The sequence below is a fragment of the Catharus ustulatus genome, chromosome 1 (genome assembly GCF_009819885.2).
Source record: "Catharus ustulatus isolate bCatUst1 chromosome 1, bCatUst1.pri.v2, whole genome shotgun sequence".
Classification (NCBI taxonomy): domain Eukaryota; kingdom Metazoa; phylum Chordata; class Aves; order Passeriformes; family Turdidae; genus Catharus; species Catharus ustulatus.
Window position 1 is genome coordinate 98779119 of NC_046221.1, and position 25136 is coordinate 98804254.

The 25136-nt window shown below is 41.1% G+C and overlaps 1 protein-coding gene across 1 annotated transcript in view; it reads right to left on the reverse strand.

The window, feature by feature from the left end:
* Window positions 1-798: 798 nt before the first annotated feature.
* Window positions 799-25136, reverse strand: part of CARMIL1 (capping protein regulator and myosin 1 linker 1) — a 192017-nt gene continuing 167679 nt past the window's right edge. Inside the window, exons 30-38 of the mRNA XM_033053339.1 lie at window positions 24968-25034; window positions 24471-24667; window positions 20386-20492; window positions 17819-18251; window positions 12013-12091; window positions 8956-9189; window positions 6266-6400; window positions 4523-4669; window positions 799-1849 (exon numbers count right to left, since the gene is read on the reverse strand). Of these exons, the coding sequence (XP_032909230.1) occupies window positions 1713-1849; window positions 4523-4669; window positions 6266-6400; window positions 8956-9189; window positions 12013-12091; window positions 17819-18251; window positions 20386-20492; window positions 24471-24667; window positions 24968-25034 (1536 nt within the window). The 3' untranslated portion in view covers window positions 799-1712. The remainder of the gene's footprint in view (window positions 1850-4522; window positions 4670-6265; window positions 6401-8955; window positions 9190-12012; window positions 12092-17818; window positions 18252-20385; window positions 20493-24470; window positions 24668-24967; window positions 25035-25136) is intronic.

The following is a 25136-nucleotide window of genomic DNA, read 5'->3' on the forward strand; positions in this document are numbered from 1 at the left end:
ATAGAGCAACCCTTCTTGCATACTTATGCTTCTCTGACAGTTGGCTTTTCTATGTCCTATAGGAATAAAAATTGCAGTTTATTTATGAGTAAATTAGTTTTCATTTATAATACAGGTATTTCAAGTTTTCCTTTGCAATTTGTCTTTTGTTCTTATAGACGGCATATAAATCAAAAGCAAATATGTGAATATGAAGACTCTTTCTTACTAATTTTAGATAAATGTATAGTTTCAAGTCACAGCAAAACCCAAGAAGGAACCCCCAGCCTTCAGGACCTCTTTCCCACCACCTTGTAGACTACTTTTGAGATGTAAACCTTTACCAAGTGCTTTTAAGATGTTTTGTTTTGGCTTAGGAGCCCTTTGTAGTGCAATAGCAGAAGTGGCAACAGTAGACATGTGCACAGGGACAAGACAGAAGGTCATAAGACAAACAGGTGTCTGAGCACTTTTGTCCAGCCAAGAAGCCACAAAAGGGCCAGAGGAACTGCTCGTGGGAGAGAGTTACCAAACCAATTTTGTGTCCTATGGGACCAAAATTGAGAATTTAGATAGCAGGTGTTTCTGGCTCACACAAAGGCTACTTTGCTCAACATTCCAAGGGAGGAGAATAATAAAGAGATCTTCCTTCAGCAATGTTATGGTGTGTATGTGTCCCTCTCAGCTAGAAGAGGCACTTTACTAGAAGCAGAAAAATTATACAGGTTTTATCTTCACTGCACACTTTACGTACCTGACCCAATTCACAGATCAGAGACCATGAGACCACAAACAGTGCTGTAAAAACAAAGACTAGTATTTCAGTTGTAAAATCATTTTTTTATTGTTACAAATATACATATGAATAAAATCCCTTCAACCTGTAATGTAAGTGGGTAGATGAAATTTGCATCCCCTCCCTCAAAAGCGGAAATGTTTTTACAGATGTCGAACGATGTTTCTCATAGAATTACACATTGAAAGGAAGCTAATATGCAGACAGAACCGAGGAAGGCCTCCAGAAAACACCAATATTAATAAAATTTCAATTGCCCTCATTCCAATCAACTATATACATTAATATACGAATGTGGAAGCATACCATGGTTATACGTAATCCAAATCTTTCTCTGTTGTGCTTTCTGACAGTACACAAATGTAAGCATTGGAGCTTTATGTACAGTAAGAGAACAGGAAGAAAGAAGCTCCCTATGGGAGAATGTAAAAACCATACCCAAGCATTTAATATATATAATCTATACAAATTATTTTATTAGTGTGCTCTTTTAATATAATTACAATGTGCAATTGCATACCGCAAGAATATATTTATAGGTAAGTCACGTGCAGATCCGACACATTTACATTCAGCAGTACAACACATTACCTGCTGTACAGTGTATTAGTGTAAGACAGTGTCCAGTTAATTTGCTTTGCTTTCTAAATGCCCTAATGCAGGGCACTCTTTGTAGCTGCTTCAGAGAAGTTCAAGTAGAATACATGAAAGAATAGCTGGCTTTAGGCAAAGGCATGGAAATGAATGCCTGCACTGTACAGACCAGAAATTAAGGACCGAATCAATGCCAGGTGTACTGTAAATCACGATTGGAAGATCAGGTTTTCTGTATGGAAATGTACCTGTGGTGAAAGAGCAGCTGACTAAAAGGGCTGTTGATTGCTGAACCCTGATTGTTATAAAAAGCTCTTGCGCTACAAAGCACTTGTACTGATTGCTAAACAAAAATAAAATCTTTATCTGCTTCTTCGCCAGAGTCACTGGACTTGCTTCCCTGATGGCCATCTTTACTTAAGGACCTCTGCTTCAGTTCCTGGAACTCATGAGACTGCTGCCCAGGGCTTCTTTTTGCAGCTGCATAAAACAGAAATAGGACTTACTAATCATTGCAGAAGAAGGAAAAATAACAACAAAAAAAATTATTAATGTACATTGGAGTCACTCCTGATCCCATTGAATTAATTCGCACTAGTAGGAGTAGCATAGGTCCATTAATTCTTCAAGCCAGAAAAAGGTGAGGAGAGTTTCAGCAAGTTTTATTACACTGTTGTTTGACAAGCAGGCAAACTTGGAACATGACACTTAGTGACATGGATAAACATTACAGTTAGAAATGGCCCTGAGATTTTCTCCTCACACCACTTCCAAACCAGAACAGCATTCTCTTTTCCAGCTGGGATGGATCTCAGACAGTGCACTCCTGACTGCTCAGGCAGATGTGCCTGCTGGGCACCCCTCAGCCCAGACATGCACATCTTCAGGCAGGCCTGGTCTCCCTAGGCAGGACACATCTGTGTTCTCCTTTCTGACTCAGCAGCTTTGATCAGCACAGACATTCACCTCAGCACTCAAGTTACCCAAACTGCTTCTCTCTGCCAGGTCCCTGATACAAAGGAGACTCATGGCTCTGAGCCCAACCATGGTCTCTTCCAAATGAGACCATGGGCTCTGCACCTTGCTGTGCTTGGCAATGGGGAAAGCAGGAGGCCATATCCACTTCCCATGATCTAAAAGCAAACAATTACCCATTTTGTTCACCTAGCACTCAGAAAACCCCATAAATCCAAGGCTTTGTCCAAACCTATAAGCTTCAAAATAAATTGGAAAAGAAGGTTGTAAAACCATGTTGAGATTCCTGATCTAATCAGTGGCCTGCAACTGCTATGGTAACAAGATGGTTGTACACCTCAACCAGGGTGACCTTACTCAAGGACTGATAGCATTACAAACCTCATACTTGCACTTAAAGTGAAACTTCAGACACAATGGCCCTTAAATGTGGCCTTGCTGCAAGTCACCTCACTTTATTCCCACAAAATTGAATGTTGCCTTTACAAGACCTTTGCTCCACCATTTCTGCTAGGGATGGTTGGCTTTGGTTCACACTGATCCCTGTTCCTGACCACTTTTGTGAATCTCTCTCTTGACAAAGCACCAGGAGCTGCTGTGGCCATGCAGCAACACCTCTCCTTCCCCATGTACCACCCACTTGTAGCCTCACCCCTGCAAGGGACAGCCTGCCCTGTCACCAGCACGCAACTCCAGCCATAGCAGCAGCTTGCCACTGACCATCTTTAAGTGCAGCAGGCTGTGTCATGGACTGCCAGGAATGTGGGAGGTGCAGAGAGGGATCCCAAGGCAGCCAAATAGTTCTCCTGAGTCCAAAATATCTGTTTTCTCATTTGTGTTAGCCAAAATACATGAGGAAATAAGGACCAGCAGCTACACACTCACTGCATTCTTATCCTGGCATTGCAAGCCGGGAAACAAGAGATTTTGGCAAAGATTTTTAAAGCCATTTCATAGAATTTGAGAGGATTATCCTGTAAAAAATATTCAGGCATTTCCACCTTCCAAAACACCACTGCTTTTCAAAGAAATAGGTGTCTGGAAATTTTTTGAGTCATCCTTAACACCATTATTAACTCCTAATAATTACCTGGCTGCTGTCTGGCCTTCATTGACTCTTCAAACAAAATCCAAAACACATCCTGCAGCAGTCATTTTAGTTTAAGGCCTGAGAAACATAGGCAAGTAGTTTGCCTCATAAATGACTGAAAGATCTATCAGGCATTTAAGTCCACACAATGAAAGCAGGCTTCTTGCCTTGATGAAATCGTACACAGGTGACCTGCAGCAGTCTATGGCAGGATCTCAGCTTGCAAAAGGTATCTCTGTCAGACAAGGTATCTCAGAATGAACTAAAATATAATAATTTGACTATGATAGGGAGAGGAGATTCCCATCTTGGATGGACTAAGTTTGATTCTACAATACAAAAAGGATGAATTTGGGCTGAGGAAGAGTTATGTGATGTCTCATAAACAGAAAAACTGAGGGTAAATGGAATTGTGTAAGATGTTCAAATAAAAAAAGTAATTTTGAACAACTGTTTAAATCAACCAGTTAAGAGGTAAAGGGAAACATGTAAACATGTACCATTTGAGAACAGGAGTTTTTCTATTTTAAAAGCACATGAAGGAAACAAACATTTTTATAGCCTACTGAATGGACTCACTGTGAGTCAAAGCTGCTCTTTCAACTAACAGTGCTAGGCTTGGGTTCTTTAGGTGGTGTTTTTGTTCGCATTTGCAATTGAAAATCAAAGTAACAACAAATAATCCAATTTACCCAGTTCTCAAATGGTTTTGTGAGTGATGCACTGAAACCGGCACTAACAATACTCAAGCTGAAATGGTTTTTGAAACACTAAAGTGCACGATCTTAGAAATGACAGGTGCGCAAGCACAGCAAGCAGCAGCCAGCCTACCTGCAGCCAGCCTTTGTGTCACTGGAGTTGGCACAAAGGAAAAATGCACATACATGTTTTATCTGAGATTTTTTTCATGCCATGTAAATCCCATGGGGACAGAAATATGATTAGAACCTCATGAGATTTTTTACCTTTCTCATAATAACAAATGACAAACCCACACCATTCTGTGGCTTCTTTGCTATTACCATTTCTTAACAATTGTTAGTGCCAGTTATCAAGCACCACCGTGATGAAAAATGAAAACTTCTAACCAGAAGTTGGCTGTGCCATCCTCTGCCCAAGCACATTAGCTTCTTCTTCTGCACTGGTAGAATACTGCCCCGGAGTGGTTTTCACGCTGCCAGATGGCTTGGCACAGTCAAGAGCTGCATCTCTGTTTTGACAATCTCCTGTTTGCTCTAGCAAGGAAAAGGATTAATTTTTACTCCTAAGCTGTTCTGTAGGCCCATATACAGAAGGTAATATGAAAAATTTCACTTATCCAACCCACTTAATCAATTATTCAGAGAGCAGTAATCAGTATGCTAGTTGTTTGTTTAAATGTAGTCCAGATATCTTGGGGTGTTGGTAACTGCAGCCCGATATCACAGCCGCACAGTGCAAAAAGTATATTTTCAGATTGTCCCATGAAGTTAAAATCATCAACATAAAGCAAGTTTACAATCAAATATCATCTAATTTGTAGCTTTATTTCACAGGAGATATGATTTTGTTACTAACTTGGACAGATTTGCAGTGATTTACCAGTTGCAGAAATAAATTGAACTTGGTAGCCTGAAGAGAGGCAGAAAGCAAGGACAGAGGAATGGCTGAGTGAGGAAGTAGGACAGTAATGAATAAAAAGGAAAACATGAAAAGGAATAAAAATAAAATAAACAGAATTTATTCTTTTCCAAACAACTTCATGCAAAGCCCAGCAGTTCCTTAAGGATCTGGCAAGTTTAAACTATTATCGATACAATATGTACAGTGCCGTGTATAATCGAATAGAAAATTCTGTGTTTGGCTAATTTGACTGGAGAGGTTTAAGAGAGCAAGGAGTGAGAAAGCACAGTGCCTTGAATCCTGTTGCTTTTGGCAATATGGATCATCTAAATGATGACAGTGGGCTCTGTAGGCAGCACAACTTCAGTCTTCACAACCCAGTATTATATAGCTGCCTCAACTTGTTTTTCACCATTCTACGCTGTGAATATCTGCTGTCAGAGTGTGATAGGGCACCCCCTTGTTTCACAGCTTAAGTGATGGGAATCACCTTAGATGTCTTTCTTGAGGAGAAACTGAGGAAGGAAGACATCTCACCCACAGATTTCAAACATCATCACTTGTGCCAGCTAACACCGTGGTGAGCAACATTCCTGCAACTACTTCTCCACATATCCTATGATGTCAGAGGAAGCTTTAGCTCTTCTAAGAGTCAACTCAGGGCATGAAAATGCATCAGCAAAAGTAGAAATCCAGTGCACACATGAAAATCAGCAAAGAGAAGAGAGCGGCCTACTGTTGTGCATAAAAGATAGAAGGTACCAAGCCTTGTCCAGACACACAGAGACTCACTGCCCAAGGACAGGGAGGCAAATTCAGTCACAGAGACCCCACAGAAAGGAAAACAAGGAGAGCAGTGGGTTGGCTGCAAGGAACAAAGTTATGGCTGCCTCCCTGGAAATCTGCTGAACCACAGAGCTGCATTTCACATTACTGTGTGACCAATATCAACCAGCATCTTAGTCCAGACCAAACCAACCATAAACGTACACAATACACAAATCCCTTAATTGTTCAGTTACATTATTAATACTCAGGGATTCATTGTTCATTTGATTTGATCAAAGAAAGATGGGTGGATGAAATGCTGAATAGGTGACCAGATACATTTTCCTTGCTTTTTGCACCTTCAAATGTATAACCCTCCTCCCTTCCAAGTGAAAACAAATCAAGAGACAATGACACATTAAATTTCACTAGAAGACACCAGGTTACACAAATACCCCTACCTTCTTGAGAAAATGATCTGACTGAGGGGCTGCTCTGACCATCCTTTTCTTTATCAGAAGGAACTTTCTTCAGCACCGGTGGAAGCAGGGCAACTTTTGGGGAACTGGGGCCGGAGGGAGACTCTGGAGGATCCTCTGTGGAGTATCACAAACAAAAGGGTGAGAAGGAAAAAATATATCTACACTGAAGCTCACAGAAACAGTGCTGTTTATGATGGGCCAAACCTCAACACAATACACAACCAAAGCCAGAACCTGTGTCAGAAAAAGATGGATTCAGGATTTACATTACAATAAGAGAACAAATTGTATGGACCTCAGTTCAGGTGAAAGACTTTTAGCAGTCAAAGAGAAGATCTCAATTTCAGCATTTTTCATGTGTGCTGATATTGTAGTGCAAATAGAAATCTGATGTGACCAAGTGATTTACCTGCAAGACATAAGTAGCAAATTGTAAAGAAAAACTGAAAAAAAAAATGTGGATGGAATTTTGGAAATACTTATTCTAGTTATATTTTTGTTGTCCTGAAACACAATGAACTGATCAATTTAGATATCCTGTTTCACAATTATAAGGTCTAAAGGTGAACCAGGGAAACAAATTACATAAAAAGCATTACAGAGTTGCTTCCATGAATAATTTCCCAGAGCATAACACAGGGGCATCTTCTGGACTGTGAGAAAATCTGAGACTTAAACTCAAATACATAGTTTAAAACTATCTGGATATCTTGTTTCTGAAAAAGGCTGGATATGGATTATGTAAGGCAAGTTGACTACCACCTTTAGAGTCCTTACAGGAAGACCTTTTCAGTCTTACACTAGACAGGCCTCATTTGGACAGTAGGGAAGTACAGCCACAGCGGATTACTTAAACTGCTTTTAAGTTTGCTTTTCAAAAAGTAAGCAGTGGCATGTGTGTATAACAAAGGAACTAGAAAGATTAGCATTAACAGAAGAACAAAAAGAACTCAGACTATCATCTGTATCAGGTATTAGTAAAAAGAGTTAATTCAGTTGCATACTAGAAATTAATCAAAATTTATCTCTGCTAAGGAGACACCACAAAGAGTCAACTGTTTCACTTTTAGCCCAGGAAAGTGATGAGCTTCCCAAATGCAATTTGGTATGAACAGATACAACAATTCTTGGCCCCTCTCCATGCATTTGATATGCCTGTGAGGCTACTTACTTGGGGAAGCTCAATATCAACACAAGGACAAGCACAGTGATTGGTAAACACAGCTAGATATAGACTTTCAGTCTGAAAATTTGTGGACATCTGAGCTGTGTTCCTTTGCACCCAGATTATTTAACAAAAATTTGCTACTATTTGCATGGCCACACTGCTGGAAACAACAAAGGGCAAGACCATAGAAAGGATGATTGCTTGTTTTTCTTCACCATTTTGCCTGGGCATAGTTAGACAGTGGGTTACTACAAGTACTAGGACAGAAGTTAGACTGCAATAGAGCTGTGTTCCTTTTACTATCGACCAAGAGCTGGCTTATTATGCGTAAGTATTAATTACTCCCTTGTGTTAAATCCACAGTATGGTCTCTCTGCAGGAAATAGGAGCTGGCAGAAACAGACAGCTCAGGTCTTTCTGACTGCCTATTTTACAAATTAAACACCACTAAATAATCCATGCTTTCCTGTAGCCTTCATCTTCATGAGCATCTTACCCGACATCCTTAATTTTGATGACAATTTCTAAAATGGTTGATAAAATAAATGTAAATCCACCTAAAATCTGAAGGTGAATTTGTATGTGAACAACATTCTGCCCACTGGAGTGCAGAGACTAAGGAATGCTCAGGTTTCACATCAAGGGCAGGGAGGAGGCCATAACATCCCTTTGACTCCTCATCATTACAGCATTCTAAGGGCAACAGTGATTATGGGAAGTCATGAGGGCTACAAGCTCTTACAGATGGTCATGCTCATATTTTTCACTCCCTGGCAGTTAATGAGCTATATTTGCTGTAGATACTTGGGAAGTCTGTAACTGGCTTTTAATTCCCCTCAGCTGCAGTGGCTGTTCTTTGGGAAGAGGAGGTTGTGACACTGGCCTGTTGAACAGCAGACAGACAAATGCATGGGAGATCTGCTAAAACATTTCCCACTACTGGAAACCATAAGATAATATCTGGGCAGGAGGCAGTCTTGCAGGGTTATAAAAGCACAGTTACAATTATTTTTCAGTTAAAACCAATAAGGAAATAAAGGCTAAACAAGGAAAAAGTAAGAGACGGTTTGTGCAAGCTATCAACAGGTACTTGCTAAGACCAGCCTGCCACAAAACCCCAAGGACTTTAGTATACAGAGCCAGGTGTTTAGAGAAGACACATTTATTTTTGTCAGTGCTACTACAATAAGGCTTTGATGCTGAAGTAGCTTTTCGTGCTCACTTCTGTAAAAGCAGACTAACTCCAAACAACTCTGCCACTGCCACTACTGCTTCTCACACTCTACTGGTGAGGATCACAGATTAAACCATTGTAATAAGTTTATTTGAATTAGGGCAAAAGGAGATGGAAAAGAAGGCTGTGAATCAAGAGCAAGGCAATGAAGAACCTGTCCCTCTCCATTTAATTTCTGTTCAGGATGTGGCAATGGGTGTCACCTCCACAGCCCACACAAACAGCACCTGGAGCTGGGGATAACAACTGCCCAGAAGAGCTTCTCACCAGTACGAGAGGCAGAGCGTGGTTTCTGTGGCACTGTGGGTCGTCCTGCCAGGCTGGGCTTTGTTGACTGCAGTGGAGGCTTTGGACTAGTTGGTGTATTGGAAGAACTTCTTGCCTTTGCACCAGCTTCTGCCTTTGGTTCAGCTTTTGAGTTTTTTTCTGATGATACTGAGATGGAGTCACCTTTATTTGATGCAAACCGACTCTCTGGAAGGGTCTGCTGTTGTTTAGGCACTGAAACAAACAGACACAAAATAAAGTCTGCTGCAGCACAGAAGGCTCCAGGTATAGTGGTGTGGAAAATACCACCACAAGCTAACACATGCACTGCTATGTGTAAGAGGATCCCTAATGTCTTATTCAAAATCTCTGCAAGCAAAGCATCTAAACCTGCTATTTTTGACATGTGCTAAGATTTGTGATTTAATTGCCCAAGACAGCAATTGCATGTCCCCCTTTTTAATATACTGGGATGATGGCTAGCTGGACCTTATTCCTCCATATTTCTAGGAGCAGATGGCACAGCCTACCTGCTGAGAAAACAGTGATGGATCAGTAGAAAAAGCAGCTCTTGACTGTTTTGTGTCTCCACAGACAAAAGGTTGGATTTCCAAGATCAATAGAGAAATCCTGGCCCAAAAAATAAATCCCAAGTGTGTGACCAGTAGGCTACATCTTTTTACTTCTTGCTTTTAGCAAGCTCTGAAAGAGATTTTGAAACTCAGCCCAGATCAAAGTATTCTTTATATAGTATTTTGATTTGTCTAGTAACACTGTACATGGCTTGCAGTTTCCACACATTAGTAAGTTTACCAACATGTTGTTTATCCCAAACAAAGACCAAGGTATTTAGAGATCAATTTACAGTGACTTACAAGCAGTAAGTCAGTCCCATCTATCTGTGCAAGCTCATAGAAAGCCTGCTGGACTCCAGGTTGCTAACAAGCAAAAAGCCTGCTCTACTTTGCCACTCTGCAGCTTTCAGGAGGTTGAAGTCTTATATGTAGCAGTTTCAATTATAATCTTGGAACTTGTATGTTAGCCTGGGACTTCCAACAGTCTTCAGATCTTTGTTCTCAGAAGAGAATCACAAGCAAACTGAAATGCAGAATGGTAGCCTTGGTACTTGGCAAAGCCAAGTGTGTGCTTACAGATGCTGACTTGACCTAGCTACCTGCTATTCCCATTCAGAAAGCCTACTGAACCTGCAAGTGCTGAGCACAGACATTTCAATGGCAGTGGGAGGGAGGGGGAGTGTTTATACACTTTGCTGCAAGCCGATCTCCAGTATGTTTTTCCAGCCTCTGTAGCTGTTTTCCAGCCCAGCTGGAGTTAAATTCTGGCAAAGCAGACAGCTGTGTGGCGCATATAGATGAGTGTGAGTGCGTGACAGGGAGAGTTTGTGTCTGCACACGTGAAATACTTCCTTGCTGCAAGTGAAACAGCAGGACACTGCCTGCACATCTGCGTGTGTGCGTACAAAAAAAGCAGGCATAATCCAGACACAAAGCAAGGAATAAAACGCCCAAAACTTATTCTCCTTCTGCACCACTAGCTATAGTTCTCCTGTAACAATATTGAGCAATTTTCCATTAACTTTCTTTCTTGTCTCCCTGACCTCAGGCCTTCTAACATTATTAGAACACAGTAATTTAAAATAAATTAGCCCAAGCCAAAGACTAACTGTAGCTGCAACAATGAAAAGGAGCCTTGGGGAGCTCTCCAGCAAGAGTGGTAAGGAAACAACTGACAGCTGGAGGCCAGAAGGAAGGAGCAAGCACAGTGCACTGTAGTGGGGATGAAACATGTCATATACAGAGACAAAGACCAGAGAAAAGTTGAGGTCAGACAACCTCAGTTACTCTAGTGCCCAAAGTGCAGACTATCCTTGCTCCTCTGATTTCAGTATGCAGTCATCAAGGGACACATACAGTCCACAATGTCCTCCTCAAAAGACAAGCAGGCTTTAAAAGAACTGATTTATAGATTATGGCATGCTTAGAATGTGTTTTTTTTAAAAAAAAAGCTTTAGAAAGACATAAAACTTCAAAATTGATATTTGAAGCGCTCAATCAAGATGGCTTCATTTAGATTTTTATTTCAGCCTGTTTTTCCAGCCTTGCTTCTGTATGTTTTAGCAACCCTGTGTGCCAGGTTGGCAGGATACCACTGCTACTGAGAACTCAGACCTGGATTTCCTAGTTCAGACCACTCCTTTCATGTAGTAAAACAAACCACCAGAGCGGAATCCCTTTGGAAGCCTTCACTAACCAGTCCCCAAAGTATATATGAAAACCAGTCTGTCAACTTGTCCTCAGGTGGCTGCAGTGTGGCACTGCCATGTCAGGGCCCAGGACTGCAGCTTGACAAGGGCATGGAAAGATGAGGTGCAGAGGGAATTCATGCTGTAAGCACTGCAAGGCTGAACACCACTTTGTACAATGTGTACATTTTGTACAATGGAGAGTTGCTTTGTGCACACAAGCAGTGTCCAGGTGCCTCCACAGCTTTGCAGACAGCCCTAGCTTCAATCAAACTGGCTAAATCCTGGGAAGAGCCAGCTACCATAGACTGTGAGTCAGGACTGCTGAAAGACCAACAGCACTACAGCCAGCTGAAAGTCAGCACTACCCAAGTTAGTATGAGCAGACTTAAACCTTGAAAACTGGTCATATTTCCATCCTCAGATATACTGAGCACTTTCACTTCTTTGTGCACAGACATTTCTGCTGGCTCTTGGGTTGGGCTTCAGCTTTGCTGATCCCATCAAAAGCGACCCTTCTTTCTAAGGCATGCCCAGGCACCTGCACCAAGTACTTTCTCTCCTGTGCAACACGAGTAAAAAACAGAGCAGGAAACTCAGCCCTAGAGTTGACTTCATGAAAAGTGCCATCCATAGCACAAAAAGTGAGCTTTTTTCTAACTATCTTCACACAGTATATGCTCCTACTTTGCTTAACCAATTGTAGACATTCAATCTGAAGAGGGAAGTGAGATTTTGGACATCAGGCATTTTGCATTTTCTAGGAAATTTATACCAGGAAACTTATACTGTACCTGTACCACTTCCATCCAGTCGTTCTGAGCTCACTGTTGAGTCAAAAGATTCTCTGGGAGTTGTGTCATTCCCAAGTTTCTGAAAGAGTGAGAAAAGCTCTCAGATTAGTAATATAACTGCAATTAATACAACTCAGTGGTCCTGTTAAGAAAAACCCTCTAATTTAGAAGCCATGAGGCAGAGAAATCAGTGATAAAAAGAAATAGTTCATTCTCTCTCCGTGTTTCAGATCTTGGAGAGCTAAGTGGGAACGAAACTACTCTGATTTGTACCTAACACTGCCACATGCCTACCAGAGCTGCAATTACACACTGCCTCCTATGTGACAGGTCTCCTAATGCACGAGTTGAAACTGTAGGTGCTATCTGGAAACAGCCTTTTCTCCAAAGATAGCTCTGTATCTAGAAACTACTTGTCTGAAATAAAAGCCGTTTTCTGAAGATCTAGATTTTGATTATGACTGCTGAACTGATCTTCTACACTGAAGAATAACTTCTTATTTTAGATAAAATTGCAACTACAGAAGTAGCAGTGCTCACACATTTACAGAATTCCTCTAAACACCAGCAGATCTTACTGAAAAGTGTTTAAAGCTGTTCATCAGCAGCACTGCTGAGAGCTCAGCACCTCAAAACAAAGGCGACTTCTGGTTTATGTGCTGATATTTTGCCTCCTTTCTATTGTCAAAAATAGGTTTACTAACGTCTTGATCTCAAAATCACCCCCCCCCCCAAAACTATAGAGACTTTTGTCATGTCATAACTAAATGAGTTGGAACCTGTGCATTCATCAGGAGAAGCTTAGATATGCAGCACTTGTAAAAGAACCAGCCCCCTTTTACTTCCTTACCTGCTACCAAAACTTAAGCAGAAGGACAAACAAGAGGATTAAAAAAAACCACATAGAAGTAGGTGCAGGATACACTAAGAGAGAAAACCTTGTAAAGATAAGACTGGGGATAAAAGTGAGGGGTTTTAAACTATAAAAGTAGGGATAGACTTCTGTAGGCAGGCAACTTCAATCTTGATTTCTATTTGCTATTTCATGACAATTAGTGTGGCAAATGACTTAAAGCAAATGATTTGTTCTGATGACCACTGCATTTGGTTATATACCCATAGATAATCACGCTGATGCGTTCAGGTCACTGCTACTATTTCAACATCAACCCTGGCTGTCCCTCCCATAGCATTCAGAAGTCTCCACCATGTGCTACACAGTGTAAAAACATGTACAAACACTGCCATTTGGGTGTTATGATCTGAAAGCCTGCTAAGTATGGCATGTAGTTAAAAATGGGACAACAGGAAATGCAAGGAAGGAAGAAAATGGTTACAAAGAGCAGGAGTACCTACCTATTCAGAGAAACTGATGTTATTAGAGTGAAAATAGTATTTCAAATACAAGTAGAAAGAAATGATCTATAAATATTCATGCTGGCTGTGTGCCTTTCCCAGGCATTTCAAGAGAAGATGATTTTAAGGAGTGATGCAGAAGACAGTGTAACTGGCCTTACAGATTTACTGATACACCTCCACTTTGCTCATGTAATTTCACAGCTCCTCAAACAAAGCCTCTCTTCAATACAACAAAGAGAATGGAGATGCTGAGTGTTTGCCATTCCCGTATAAGACCTGGCAGGCTGATGCTTTCTCCCAACCTCTCCTCTAAGAACAGGTGAACACTTAAAATGGCACATTGCATTAAGGAGGGTGTGCCATCAGAATAATCATTAAGTTTCCTGTACTGTAAAACTACCCTGATAAAATTAAGTCTTCTGGACGGATAAACTCTAGAAATGCTGCGACTTGTAGGGCCAGAACATTTAGCTATGGTGTCCAAAAAATAGTCACCTCCAAAGATAATAGAGATATTAGGGGTTTGTGCCACTGAAACTCAGTTTTTATTCCACTTATTGACTGATACTGATATTTTGGCTAAATTCTCACATGTTCACCTCCCAAAGTTACACATTATTCTATAAGACTGTCTTGGCTATATATTTTTAAAGGGATTACCACTCTCCTTTTGCTGGGTTTTTCTTCTGTACCTTGGAAAAAAACACCTTTTTTGCAACAAGCTTTTCATGTAATGTAAATTCTCATGAACTTTCACTGAGGAATTAATTTTCTTATGTAAATACTGAAGAAAGATGCATAACACTTAGCTACAGTTAATTACTTAGGAGAGCTGCATGACTGCATGAAACTAATTTCACTGTAGTTTCTTCCTCCCTCTCTAATTATGGGACTACTGGGGAAATATGACCATGTACCAAGACAAGTAGAAAAGCCAGTGCTGGCACCTATTAGTGTAGTACTTAAAAATGCAATTAGGATTTGAGTATGTTTGGCTACCTACTGCACACACATTACAAACAGCTTACGGTCCCCAGACATCACTAAACACTGGCTGCAAAACCCTGAGAAGTCAGATCAATGCAGGTGAATTCATCATGCAGATAAATAATGCCCAGGCTGCATTTTTAATAGGAATTTGTACAAGGTTGGGAAACACTGCAGAGTTGGGTGCCACTGAGAGGGAATAAATAGGCTATGAATGATGGTTTCCGTATTTAAAAATCCAGTGTGTAACACTAGATGGAGCTAAAAGACCTGTTTATGTGCGTCTTGAGGCAACACTGATCTGCAAATACTTGACTTTACCATTAGTGCCAATTCCCACGTTGTATTCTAAGCGAAAGAAAACAAAAATGCATTTACCATCTTTCCATCTACTCTGCACCTGCTCATGACTTTTATCTGTAACAAGACTGTGGTAGGGTATGAATGAAATAGTAAATTCCTTCTGGCTTTGTTTTCATGTAAAATAGCTCAGAATATACGCAGCCATCTGTACCTTACAGGAGAATACAATTTTCTATCATACTGAAATTCTGATAAATTTGAAGATGTTACAGAACTTGCTATCATAACAATCCTAAACAATGTAGCAGTGGGATGCTGTCTTCTGCAGCTCAAGTGTCAGGATACTGTATGATTTCATGAGTATCATGAATAAAAGTACAAGCCTAAATTATTTGATATTGTGATGGGTGAAGTATGTGAAAAATGCTTTTGAATAGCACTTCAGTTTTGTTTCCTCTGAGCAACATTAAGGATAGATAACTCAATACTCTGCTGTGTACAGATTCCTATTTCAGTTCAGTCTTATTGCCACTTTTTTGTATATGCATATGTATATGCATGTGTATATAGACAGTTTTGCATTCCATAAATATAAAATTGTACAAAAAATAAGATCAGTAATATTATTTTCTTGCAATTTAAACCTGAAATAAGAGGACTAACCTTTCCAGACAGTAAATAAGTTAAGTGTGGTAAAAAAACCACCCCAAAACCTTGGAATAGGCAACAACAGTTTTTCCTTCTGATGGAAGAAAATAAAGTTTCCAATTAATGTTATGAAAGCTCACCAATTGAAGAGGACTTTTACTTTCCTTACTTATAAAAAAATTACACATGCTAATATTATACATCAGTCATGTCCTTTCAGGTTTGACTCACTGCAGATAGCAAGTGTTAAGAACCCACAGAGCATGAAGCATACACAATTATGCACTTGTAAAAATTCATATAATCTGGAATATCTTGGTATTTTATAAATGACATAATAGTCTTACTCAAAATCATATGGCATTTTATTTGAAAACCTGGTGCTTTAGAAGTCAATGAGACTATTCATGGGCATTACTTAATACCAATGAGGAAGGAGGGAATTGGTCATTCTTTAGAAAAATCGCTTTTGCACTGAGGATCCCTTTAATGATCCACAGACAACTGCATTAATCCAAATCTGCTTATGACAAGACTCTGGTGTCTGCAGGAATGGCTCACACATCATGGCAAGCACTACTAGACTGTGAAGAAAGGTAAAAATGGACTTTGGGTGCCTTGCTTGGCCACAGCAAGACAACTCTGTACGTGTTAAATGAAGGAAAACACAACAAAGCACAGATGAGCTTTGCTTTAAGTAACACCTCTTAAATTACAGGGACAGTGGTGGCAAATGGAGAACATCTGAGTGCCCTGCACATGGAAGAGGAGGAGAGAAGTGAAAAAAGGCTGATTCTTTGGTATATGTGAACTATGCCAATTGCAGCTGGCAGGAAGCAGAGGATAATAACGGGGAGGACCAATGGCAAATGGGCATCAGGCAAAATAGGCCAGCACAGAATGCTTTGGAGGAACACAAGGATATTCCACTCTATACATTGGAAGAGTGAAGCAGAGTTCCTGCCCAGGATCAGCACTTCACAGAAGAGAAAATTACAGAGAGCAAAGTGAATCTGGACAGACAATTGGAAATAATTTTTAACAGGTTATTTCCTTTCGTTTTTAGTATCTGAAATACATAAATCGAAGGCATAAAAATAATTAGGCGTGTACAAAAGGACATAAAAATGAAAAAGTGCAACAAGAAAAGTATATGCAAAATATTGTAAACAGTGACTGGTAAACAGATTTGCCTCTGTGCATGTATATAATTTAATACATAGCAGACCTCTCCATCTGTCTACATAATTTTCTGAAAGAGTTCAGCCAGCCACCACTGTAGTTAACTCTGCCACATACCTGAGGAACTGGTGTGCAAGGGGCACACAGTGAGAAGCCTGTCCTAGTTTTACCTTTTCTGAAGCAATTTCAGTACGCATCATATAGGGTGGAGACACTGAGCTGGGCTTACTAGTTGCCCCCAAGTTATTCTGCGATATGTGCAAACAATTACAGTAATTTCATGATTACAAGCTGCACTGACTATAGGCCGCATCTCGGGGCGTTGGCAACATTTCTTTCTTTGTCCATACACAAGCCGCACCCAATTCTAAGGCACTCTGTCGTTCGCAGTGAGGACCCGCATGCAACAAAGTTGCCAAGTAGTAACAGAATCGCAGGATTTACTGGCTCAGTTCAGGCGGTGCGGGCTCGGCCCGCTCGGGGCTGCCGACGGGGCCAGGTGGCCCAGCTCAGCGCTGCTGCTTGGGGCCGGCCACCGTTGCCGCCGGGTTCGCTTGCCCCAGCCCGGCGCCGCAGTGTCAGGCGGGGACAGAGCCCGCCGGCACCCACGGTGGTGTTGGCAGGTGGGGATGGAGCCCCCTCGCTCCCGTGGCGGCAGGCAGGGGCGGGAGCCCCCCGCTTCCCCCTGGGCCAGGGGGATGGCAGCACGGAGGCCCCGCCTCTCCCCTGGGCTGCGCTGCCTGAAGGAGGGAGCCCCCGCCTCCCTCCCTCCCCGCATTGCCGGCACAGAACCCACCTGCATCCACCGCGCAACAGAGTAACCAATTTGTAACAATCGCATAATTCCGGGTTTTACTGGCAGGTGCTCAGGTCGGCACCTTGGCTGCACTTCTGGGGTTGGAAATTTCAGAAATCTTTTCACATATTAGCTGCTCCTGAGTGTAAGCCGCATTTCCGGGGTGGGAGCAAAATTTTAGTCAAGATGGTGTGGCTTATAATCGTGAAATTACTGTACATGTCCTCTTCTGTGTTTGTGATGGTCTGACACCAAGTGCAAGGGCAGGAGTCACCCCTTCCCCACGATGGGCAAAAGGCTTAAGGGTGCAACTCCTGCTCCACATGTGCAGAGGGTGCCTTGGCCAGGCTGTTTGTGCTCAACACCACAGCAGAGAGAATCCTCTTTCAGAACACCACAATCCCTCTTGGAAAGCAGGACTGATGTGTCAAGCCCTAGCCACCAACCCTTGCAGTCCCAACCCACTCTCCATAAGACACACAGTTTTGCTCTTTTTTTTTAATAATTCAAAAGAAATCAAATTGCCTTCACCTTTTGAGCAGAGGCAGCTCTCTTCTCCTGCTTGGCTTTCATTTCTGCGAGAAGTCCACTGCCCATCACTTGCACACCGTACCTCCGGCCTCCCTGGGGGCTTCCCTTGCTGTCACCCCTGTCAGCTTTTGCCACATCCTCTGTCTGCCCCTCCTCCAGTGAGTCTGGTGTCTTTAATTCCTCGGATCGCTCTGCGCCACCGTTCTGCTCTGCAGGCTTTGTCTCCTTCTTGCTTGTGTCTAAAGCTGGACTTTTTGCAGCAACCTTGGGTGAAGAGGGCTCCTCTGCCACCGACACAGTCTGGGGACGTTCGGATTTGGAGCCTCTTGATTTGATTAAGTTGAGGAAACCACTCTTCCTTGAGTCCCTTTTCTTCTTCTCATCACCTGTTTCACTGTGCTCACTGCTGTCTGAACTTTTAGTTGATGGTCTCCTAAAAAAGACACAGACATGTCCAACTTTTCTCCACTCACCTCTTCCCTTTTATAAGTACTATCACATGACTTCTTCCAGGCACAGCTAAACTTTTATGTGACCCATATATTGCCCTAGGCCCAATCAGTACCTGGTGTCTCTATATTAAAAACAGGACAAGTAGCACTGATCATAACATCTTGAGGATTTCTGTGCTGCTTTGTGCAGTTGTTTCATCTGCACTGGGCATCCAGCTGTTTCTAACACCAGACAGCTCTAACCAACCTGTCTATGCATGTATACACTGGGTTTGCATGGCCAGGTTTTGGTAGCAGGGGTCTCCAGGAGTGGCTTCTGTGTAAGGAGGCCTCCTGCTGAAGAGGAAGGAGCACAGAGAATGTGTGATGAACTGATTGCAGCCACCATTCCCTGTCCCCTGTGCTACTGTGGAGGAGAGGGTAGAGACAATCAGGAGTGAAGTTGAGCCCTGGAAAGGAGGAGTGGTGGGGAGAGGTATTTTTAAGGTTTGATTTATTTCTCATTATCATAGTCTGATTTGATTGGTAATATATCAAATTTATTTTCCCCCAAGTTGAGTCTGTTTTGCCCATGATAGTAACTGGCAAGACATCTCTCCCTGCCCTTATCTCAACCCAAGCCTCTCATTACATTTTCTCTCCTCTGTCCAGCAGAAGGGGAGTGATAGAGCAGCTATAGTGGGCACAGGGTCAACTCACCACAACATACAATTTCACTCTGCTCTGTTTCCAGAGCACACTGCCTGTGGTTGGTACCTGCCCATTAGTAAAAGGACAAGAATTGATCTAGGCACATGTTTAACATAACTTGTGGGAGATCTTGTTCCTTAAGGGCTGTGCTTGAAATAGAAACTACTAGAACAGCCATTTTCTATCAGTAAGGAATACAGAAGTCACTTTTACAGTGCAGATGCTCATCCTCAAAAAAAAAAAAAGCCACTAAACCCAAAAGAACAAATATGCAAAACCAATCCCTAAAGAACCCAGCTGCCACTAAGACTTTCTGGAGGCATCTTCTGAGAAGAGTATTCACACTTAAAGGCAAAGCTGAGCACATACACATTCGTATAAAAGCATAAAAGCACCCAAACTGGAAAGAGAGCCACTGGTGTCCCAAATAAAGATCCTCAGCAAAGAGCATGGCGAGGATGGGTAAACAGGGATGGTGCAAGTTCACAGGGACATCTGAAATGAGCAGCTGGCAGGCACCCAAGGGAAGCACAGAATGCATGCCTGTGAGCACCCAGCATTTAACCTTAGGACATTTTTCAAAGCTACCATAATTTCATGCCTCTAACATAGAATACCACACATGGCTTCATATGCCACTATAGATACCTGTAACTCATAGTGACTTTAGAGCATTTGCTTTTCCTGGCACAACTATTTACTAGTCAACACTTACTGTTTTCCTTAATGGATGTCACATACAGCACACAAAGAGTCATTCCAAGTTGCCTGGAAATCACCCTTTCTCATTTAGTTATGGAAATATTTTGTGTGTCCACATGCACAAACATGCATGCATTCGAGAACATCTACATGCATGGTTGTGTCAAAGCAACTGCATAAGCTCTGTAACCCTTACATAAAGAGGGAGACATCTTTCAGATTAATGTTTTGCTTAAATCCGGAATACTACAAACTGGTGAAACACATCTTTAACCTATTTCAAAACCAGCATAAATCTACTGTCATCTGTGAAAACACTGTACCCAACAGTACTCCTCACTACAGAGAAACACCCACGTGTACAAAGAGCATCGGGGAGACTTTCAACCAATACAAAGCTCTACTCCAGCTCTAATGAGCTTCACTGAAGGGTAAAATGAAGTCAGCTGAATTATAAGAATACACACTAGTCATTAATCCCCCCAACATAGTATAGTAAAGTAATTCATTTCAAAGTATAAATTTATTTCAAAGTATATACCCACTTTTAAGGGTAGGTAATTGAATTCACAATGTCTTGACTACTAAGGTATTTTCTGACTTTGACTACTGGAACCTTGGATATTGGGAACAGGAGTCAAGCACAGTTTGAAAGTGCTGCTTGCCCAGTTATCAAGATGGACTTTTAAAAAAAATAACTTCTGTAAGTTTTTTTTAACTTACTTTGAATCCATTTTTGTCACTTTCTTAGTGAAAAATTCATCCACACCTTCATCCACTCTCCCCATGAGGCCATTCTGATCCCCTTCTGGTGGAACTCCAGCAGACACCTGACAAAAGAAAAAAACTCTCTGTTATACAACAATCCAAGCATGTTTGCTCCAGTGATAATAATTAAGAGTTAAGACATTATAAAAATTATGTGTGTCAACCAAAACTCAGTGCAGACAACAGAACCACTACTGGAATTTCCCCTCTAGCAAGGCCAGCTGATGCATTACATCAAATGCAAAGTAACCCAAAACACCAGTGACATACTGGATGCTTCAGTGCATGAAGCCAGGAATCAAATGCCTTGGGCTTGAGACAATAGAGCAGTGGGTCAGTCAGACAAGCAACAAAACACAGAAAAAAATAAATCCTGATCAGGTGGTGAACTGAAGAGAAAGTATTTTCAACAGCCAGTTGTTTCCCTATTTGGAGAAAAACTTATGATCTGGAATTTGGACTTAGACATTTAGAAACAGAGTTCCAGTAGACTAGCAGAGCCTTTTATAATTCATTCAGTCTAGCACTTCCAAAAGCAGAGACTCTAAATACAGAATCAGGTGTTCCACTTTAGGAGCCAAACACAGACATTTGCTCAATGTCTGAAAACAGCAAACCTGCTCCCCATCTTTGGTTTCAATGCCCACATTTTGAATATGGATGACCTCAGGCATATAAACCAGGCTGGCTTTGAAATACCTGCCAACCACAAAGGCCCTGTGAAGATTAGCTGGTGACTCTGCAGCCTCCTGAAGATGAAACAAGCAGTCTCCAGGGAGGACTTCTCATGTGGTCTAGCTCCTGTATGCGGCTTTGATGTGGAAAAGCTCTATTACCAGTAAAGAGACTTCCTTTAATTTAAATACCATATGGAAACTTTTTAGATGACTATAGAGGACTCCTCAAGACCCAACCCAGTTGTATTCTTCGTAGTGCTAGGGACCAGGACACAAAATATCAGGGTTTGTAATTTGAAACAATTCAAATCAAGGAATCTCCTAGTTTCCACGGTAACTCAAGAGTAATCCCATCTTCTCTTCTGATGTGGAATACAAACTCTTTTCTACGCTTCACTACTTTTAAAAGCTGCTATTAACATCAAACCAAATCTTATTAAGTCAGAAAAATGGACTTCATATGAACCAGTGCTTTGACAGAGCCATGAAACTTTTTACTTTCCATTCCTGAAACCTGTTATTTTTGTTATCAAATATAATAGTTAATATTTTATTAATACCTGCTGTAGCAATCTAATACTCATCTGAAAAGAGCCATGGCAATGACTGCTTTGTTGCCAGTTAAGCTGCCAACAGATTTTCTATTAAAAACGGGTCTATTCTAAATTAGCACAGTGATTTATCAGATTTCCAACTCTGCCACCTTTGCCATGCTCTGTAGAGAACTTGTTTAACTGAACATCTCACAGTAGGAGTGCACGTGCCTTCATCTGGGTTGGTCTCTGTCACAAACCCCTTATCACTGGCATCTCTACAGAAACACAAAATAAAAGCGACTGACACATTTAACAGAAATGACAAACCCCTTCATATTGATACTGGAATCCTCCAGACAGTAGGGATAAACATGGAAGTATTAAAAGCAAGAGCATCTCCTGAAGTGGGGCTAATTCCAGGATCCAATGATCTACAGAAAATGAGAAGATCTACCTCATAAAGAGAAAACAATTTGCATTTGAAACACTGGCAAGTTCCTAAAATATAACAAAAGATGTACAGAAATGTTGAGGGTCCAATAAGGTCCTCAAGGTACAGGATATCCTAATGGCTGTTTATTGTAACACTTATTAGAACTAGTATTTACTGTAAGACTGAGTTCTGGTTTGTGTTTTAGTCTAAAAAAAAGGGTTAAGTCTTCATTTGTCCTCTTTTATCTCTTCTTGAGCTTAATTTTAAAAGCAAGCATGTTTCTTTGTTAAGGAAAAAAATGGCTTTGAAGCAGAAATAAATAAGATGAATCACAATCTCTTTCATCCATTAGAGATTCATCTACTTTGCTGTACTAAATCTTCACACATGAGGGAAGGACTCATGAGGTTAAGATCTCACAAAAATCTAAATTATAAACAACTGTTTTATCATTTTGCTTCAAAGTTAAAGCTACTTGGGAGTGGATGGTTTTGAGTTTTTCTTTTTTCCCCTGTCATTTCCCCCCTCTCTAAACACTCGTTCCAGAAGAAACGCTGACAAAACTATAAATCCTTCTTCTGCCCGCCCACCCAACTGAAGTTAAAAGTTTGTTTCTTTTTTTCTCCATTTTCTCCTTACTTTTCTTACATTTTTGAGCTTTCAAAGAACAAATCCATTTTCCAGCAAAACAAGAGAAGTACAACTACAATCATCTGAGACCTCTTGAATTACTAAATACAAATAATGGGAACATCAAACAACCCAACAGATCTGCTTTAAGCAGCAGGAAAGGTCAAGATTTTGCCTCTCATATTTCAAGTGCCTTCCCTAAGCACTGCTTTCTGTATTCTTGAAGTGGTAAAACCAGCACCAAATCAACTCTGCAAGCAATGTCACAGTCCACTCAAGACTCTGACCTCCAAAATCTGGTTGTTTCATTTTTGGGAGCATCAAAACAAACATCTCAAGTCTTTCAAAAATTTGTTTGGACTCATTTTGAGGTCAGAACTAGTAAGGAACTAAATGGTTCGTAGAAACGAGACAGGGACAAATGAGTTTAACTAAAAAAAGCTCCTTTCAACATTTGCAACTAAATAAACTCCCAATTTCCTAATTAATTCAATATGGATGAGCATTCCCACAACACTGCACTATCATGGGAAGTAAAACTTCTCCTGAACAAGGAGTGACCTTTTTGTTGCTGTTGAAGAAAATACTGTTATGTCCTAGTTCCACGTCTGGTAGTGAAGCACTTGCCCCTCCCACGCCCCCACTCCTTCCACCTCCCTGTGCAAATGGCACAGGATGCACTGAGTTTGGAAGCAACTGGGAAAACATGTGCCTTCTGCAGCAATAGAACTGGGAGAAGTAAACACAGATGTCTTTTCACTACATGGAGTCAAATCCATTCTTCTGCTACCTCTAACCTTCCTGGTGAAGCACAAGGGAATGGAAAGTTGGTTTGAATATTCCCTTTGCCTAAATGTTTCTCTCTTTCCAAGTGGTACAAAAACCACTCCACTGCATGATACTATCTTTCCCAGCATTAGGGAAATATTCAAGGATCCTCTCAATTGGAAATCCTCAGGAAGCAGAAGAGGCCACAGGCATTTATCATGAGGCAGCCTAACACAGAGAGGCAAAGGCTGCCCCTTGATAGGGCTACTTATCATATCAGCTGTGCTCTGTAGCTGTGAGATAACTCTGTAACTCCTCCAGATCTGTCCTTACATACCCTTAGGACACACCATCACAGAAATAAATCTTTACTGATGTGGTGTGCCAAGGAAATGGAACTGTGGGAACTCCACGCACGTATATTGAGTTCACACCAATGCCTTTCGTGAACAGACAGCGCACTTCTGTTTTGTCTTTCTAAGGCAGGCTCCAGCATGAAAAGCAGATCTGTGACTATGCAGATTTGCTGGCCCAAACACCATCTTCTGTTTAGGAGTTGTGGGAAGCTGGGTGTCAGAGAGTAGCTCCTCTGAGAGCTGATGGAAATAAGAATTCATGCCAAGTTACCACATCTTAATGCAGGCAGAAAAAAGGATTAAGACTTAACAAAGCCTTGGAATGTAATTGGGAAGTCTCATGATATTTTGTGCATTTCCTGTGAAAGCTCCAAACACCTCCAGAAACTGCTTCCATGAAAAAAAAAGGCAAAAATAAAAAAGGATAAAACATATCCTGGACTTAGGCTGTGTCAGACAAGACAAAAAGTGTGTAATAGGGATAGCACACTGAAAGACACGGATACCAGAAGAAAAATTAAGTAGTTGCTTATGGCTTCTTACACTTTCAACCATTGTCCTCATTACACTGCAAGACCTGACTCATGGCAAAAAGCAATCAACACACAAAATTGCCAGCAATATTTTAATGTAGACTCACTGCTGCTTGGCTGGGCTGTTGCTTTTTATTCCTTTTGGGCCTTAATTTTGTAAAGTGTTCCAGTTTCCTTCCTTCTTCTGATGGCAGCTCTGAAATGAATCCAGAAGTTCGTTTGTCTGGCCTGCTGGAAGGAAACGGTGGATCTTCTATATGGATAGGTACTTCTTCCAGTGCTTTATCTAGATCAAATTCCATTTCTAAGAGAAATCAAAACTTTCTAATTAGATTTAACATGATATTTAAAACAAAAGACAATGTCATTCCTCTTTTTGTTGGCAAATAAATATAAGCACATTCACGGAATTTAGTCACGATGTCTCTGTGAGCAACTATTGACTACTAAACACATTAGCAGAGTCCCAAAACAAAGCAGGGAGTGTGGGCCACAAATGCAGTCCAGAGGGAGGGAGAGTCACCTGTGCTTTTCAGTCAAGGACCATCTAGAACCGCCTTAGGCAAGCAAAGAAACAAAATGGTTTTAAGGAATTTTCACTTACCAAAAGCTCTGGACACCGGCCGGAGCATTCTACTGTGGATGCTTTTCCTTTTTGATTTAGGAGTCATCTATCAACACAAAACAAAATAAAAATTACTTTAGGGGACAAAAGAAATTACAACAAAACAGTTTTCCAAGCCTATGAACTATTTAAAGATCTGATTTGATTT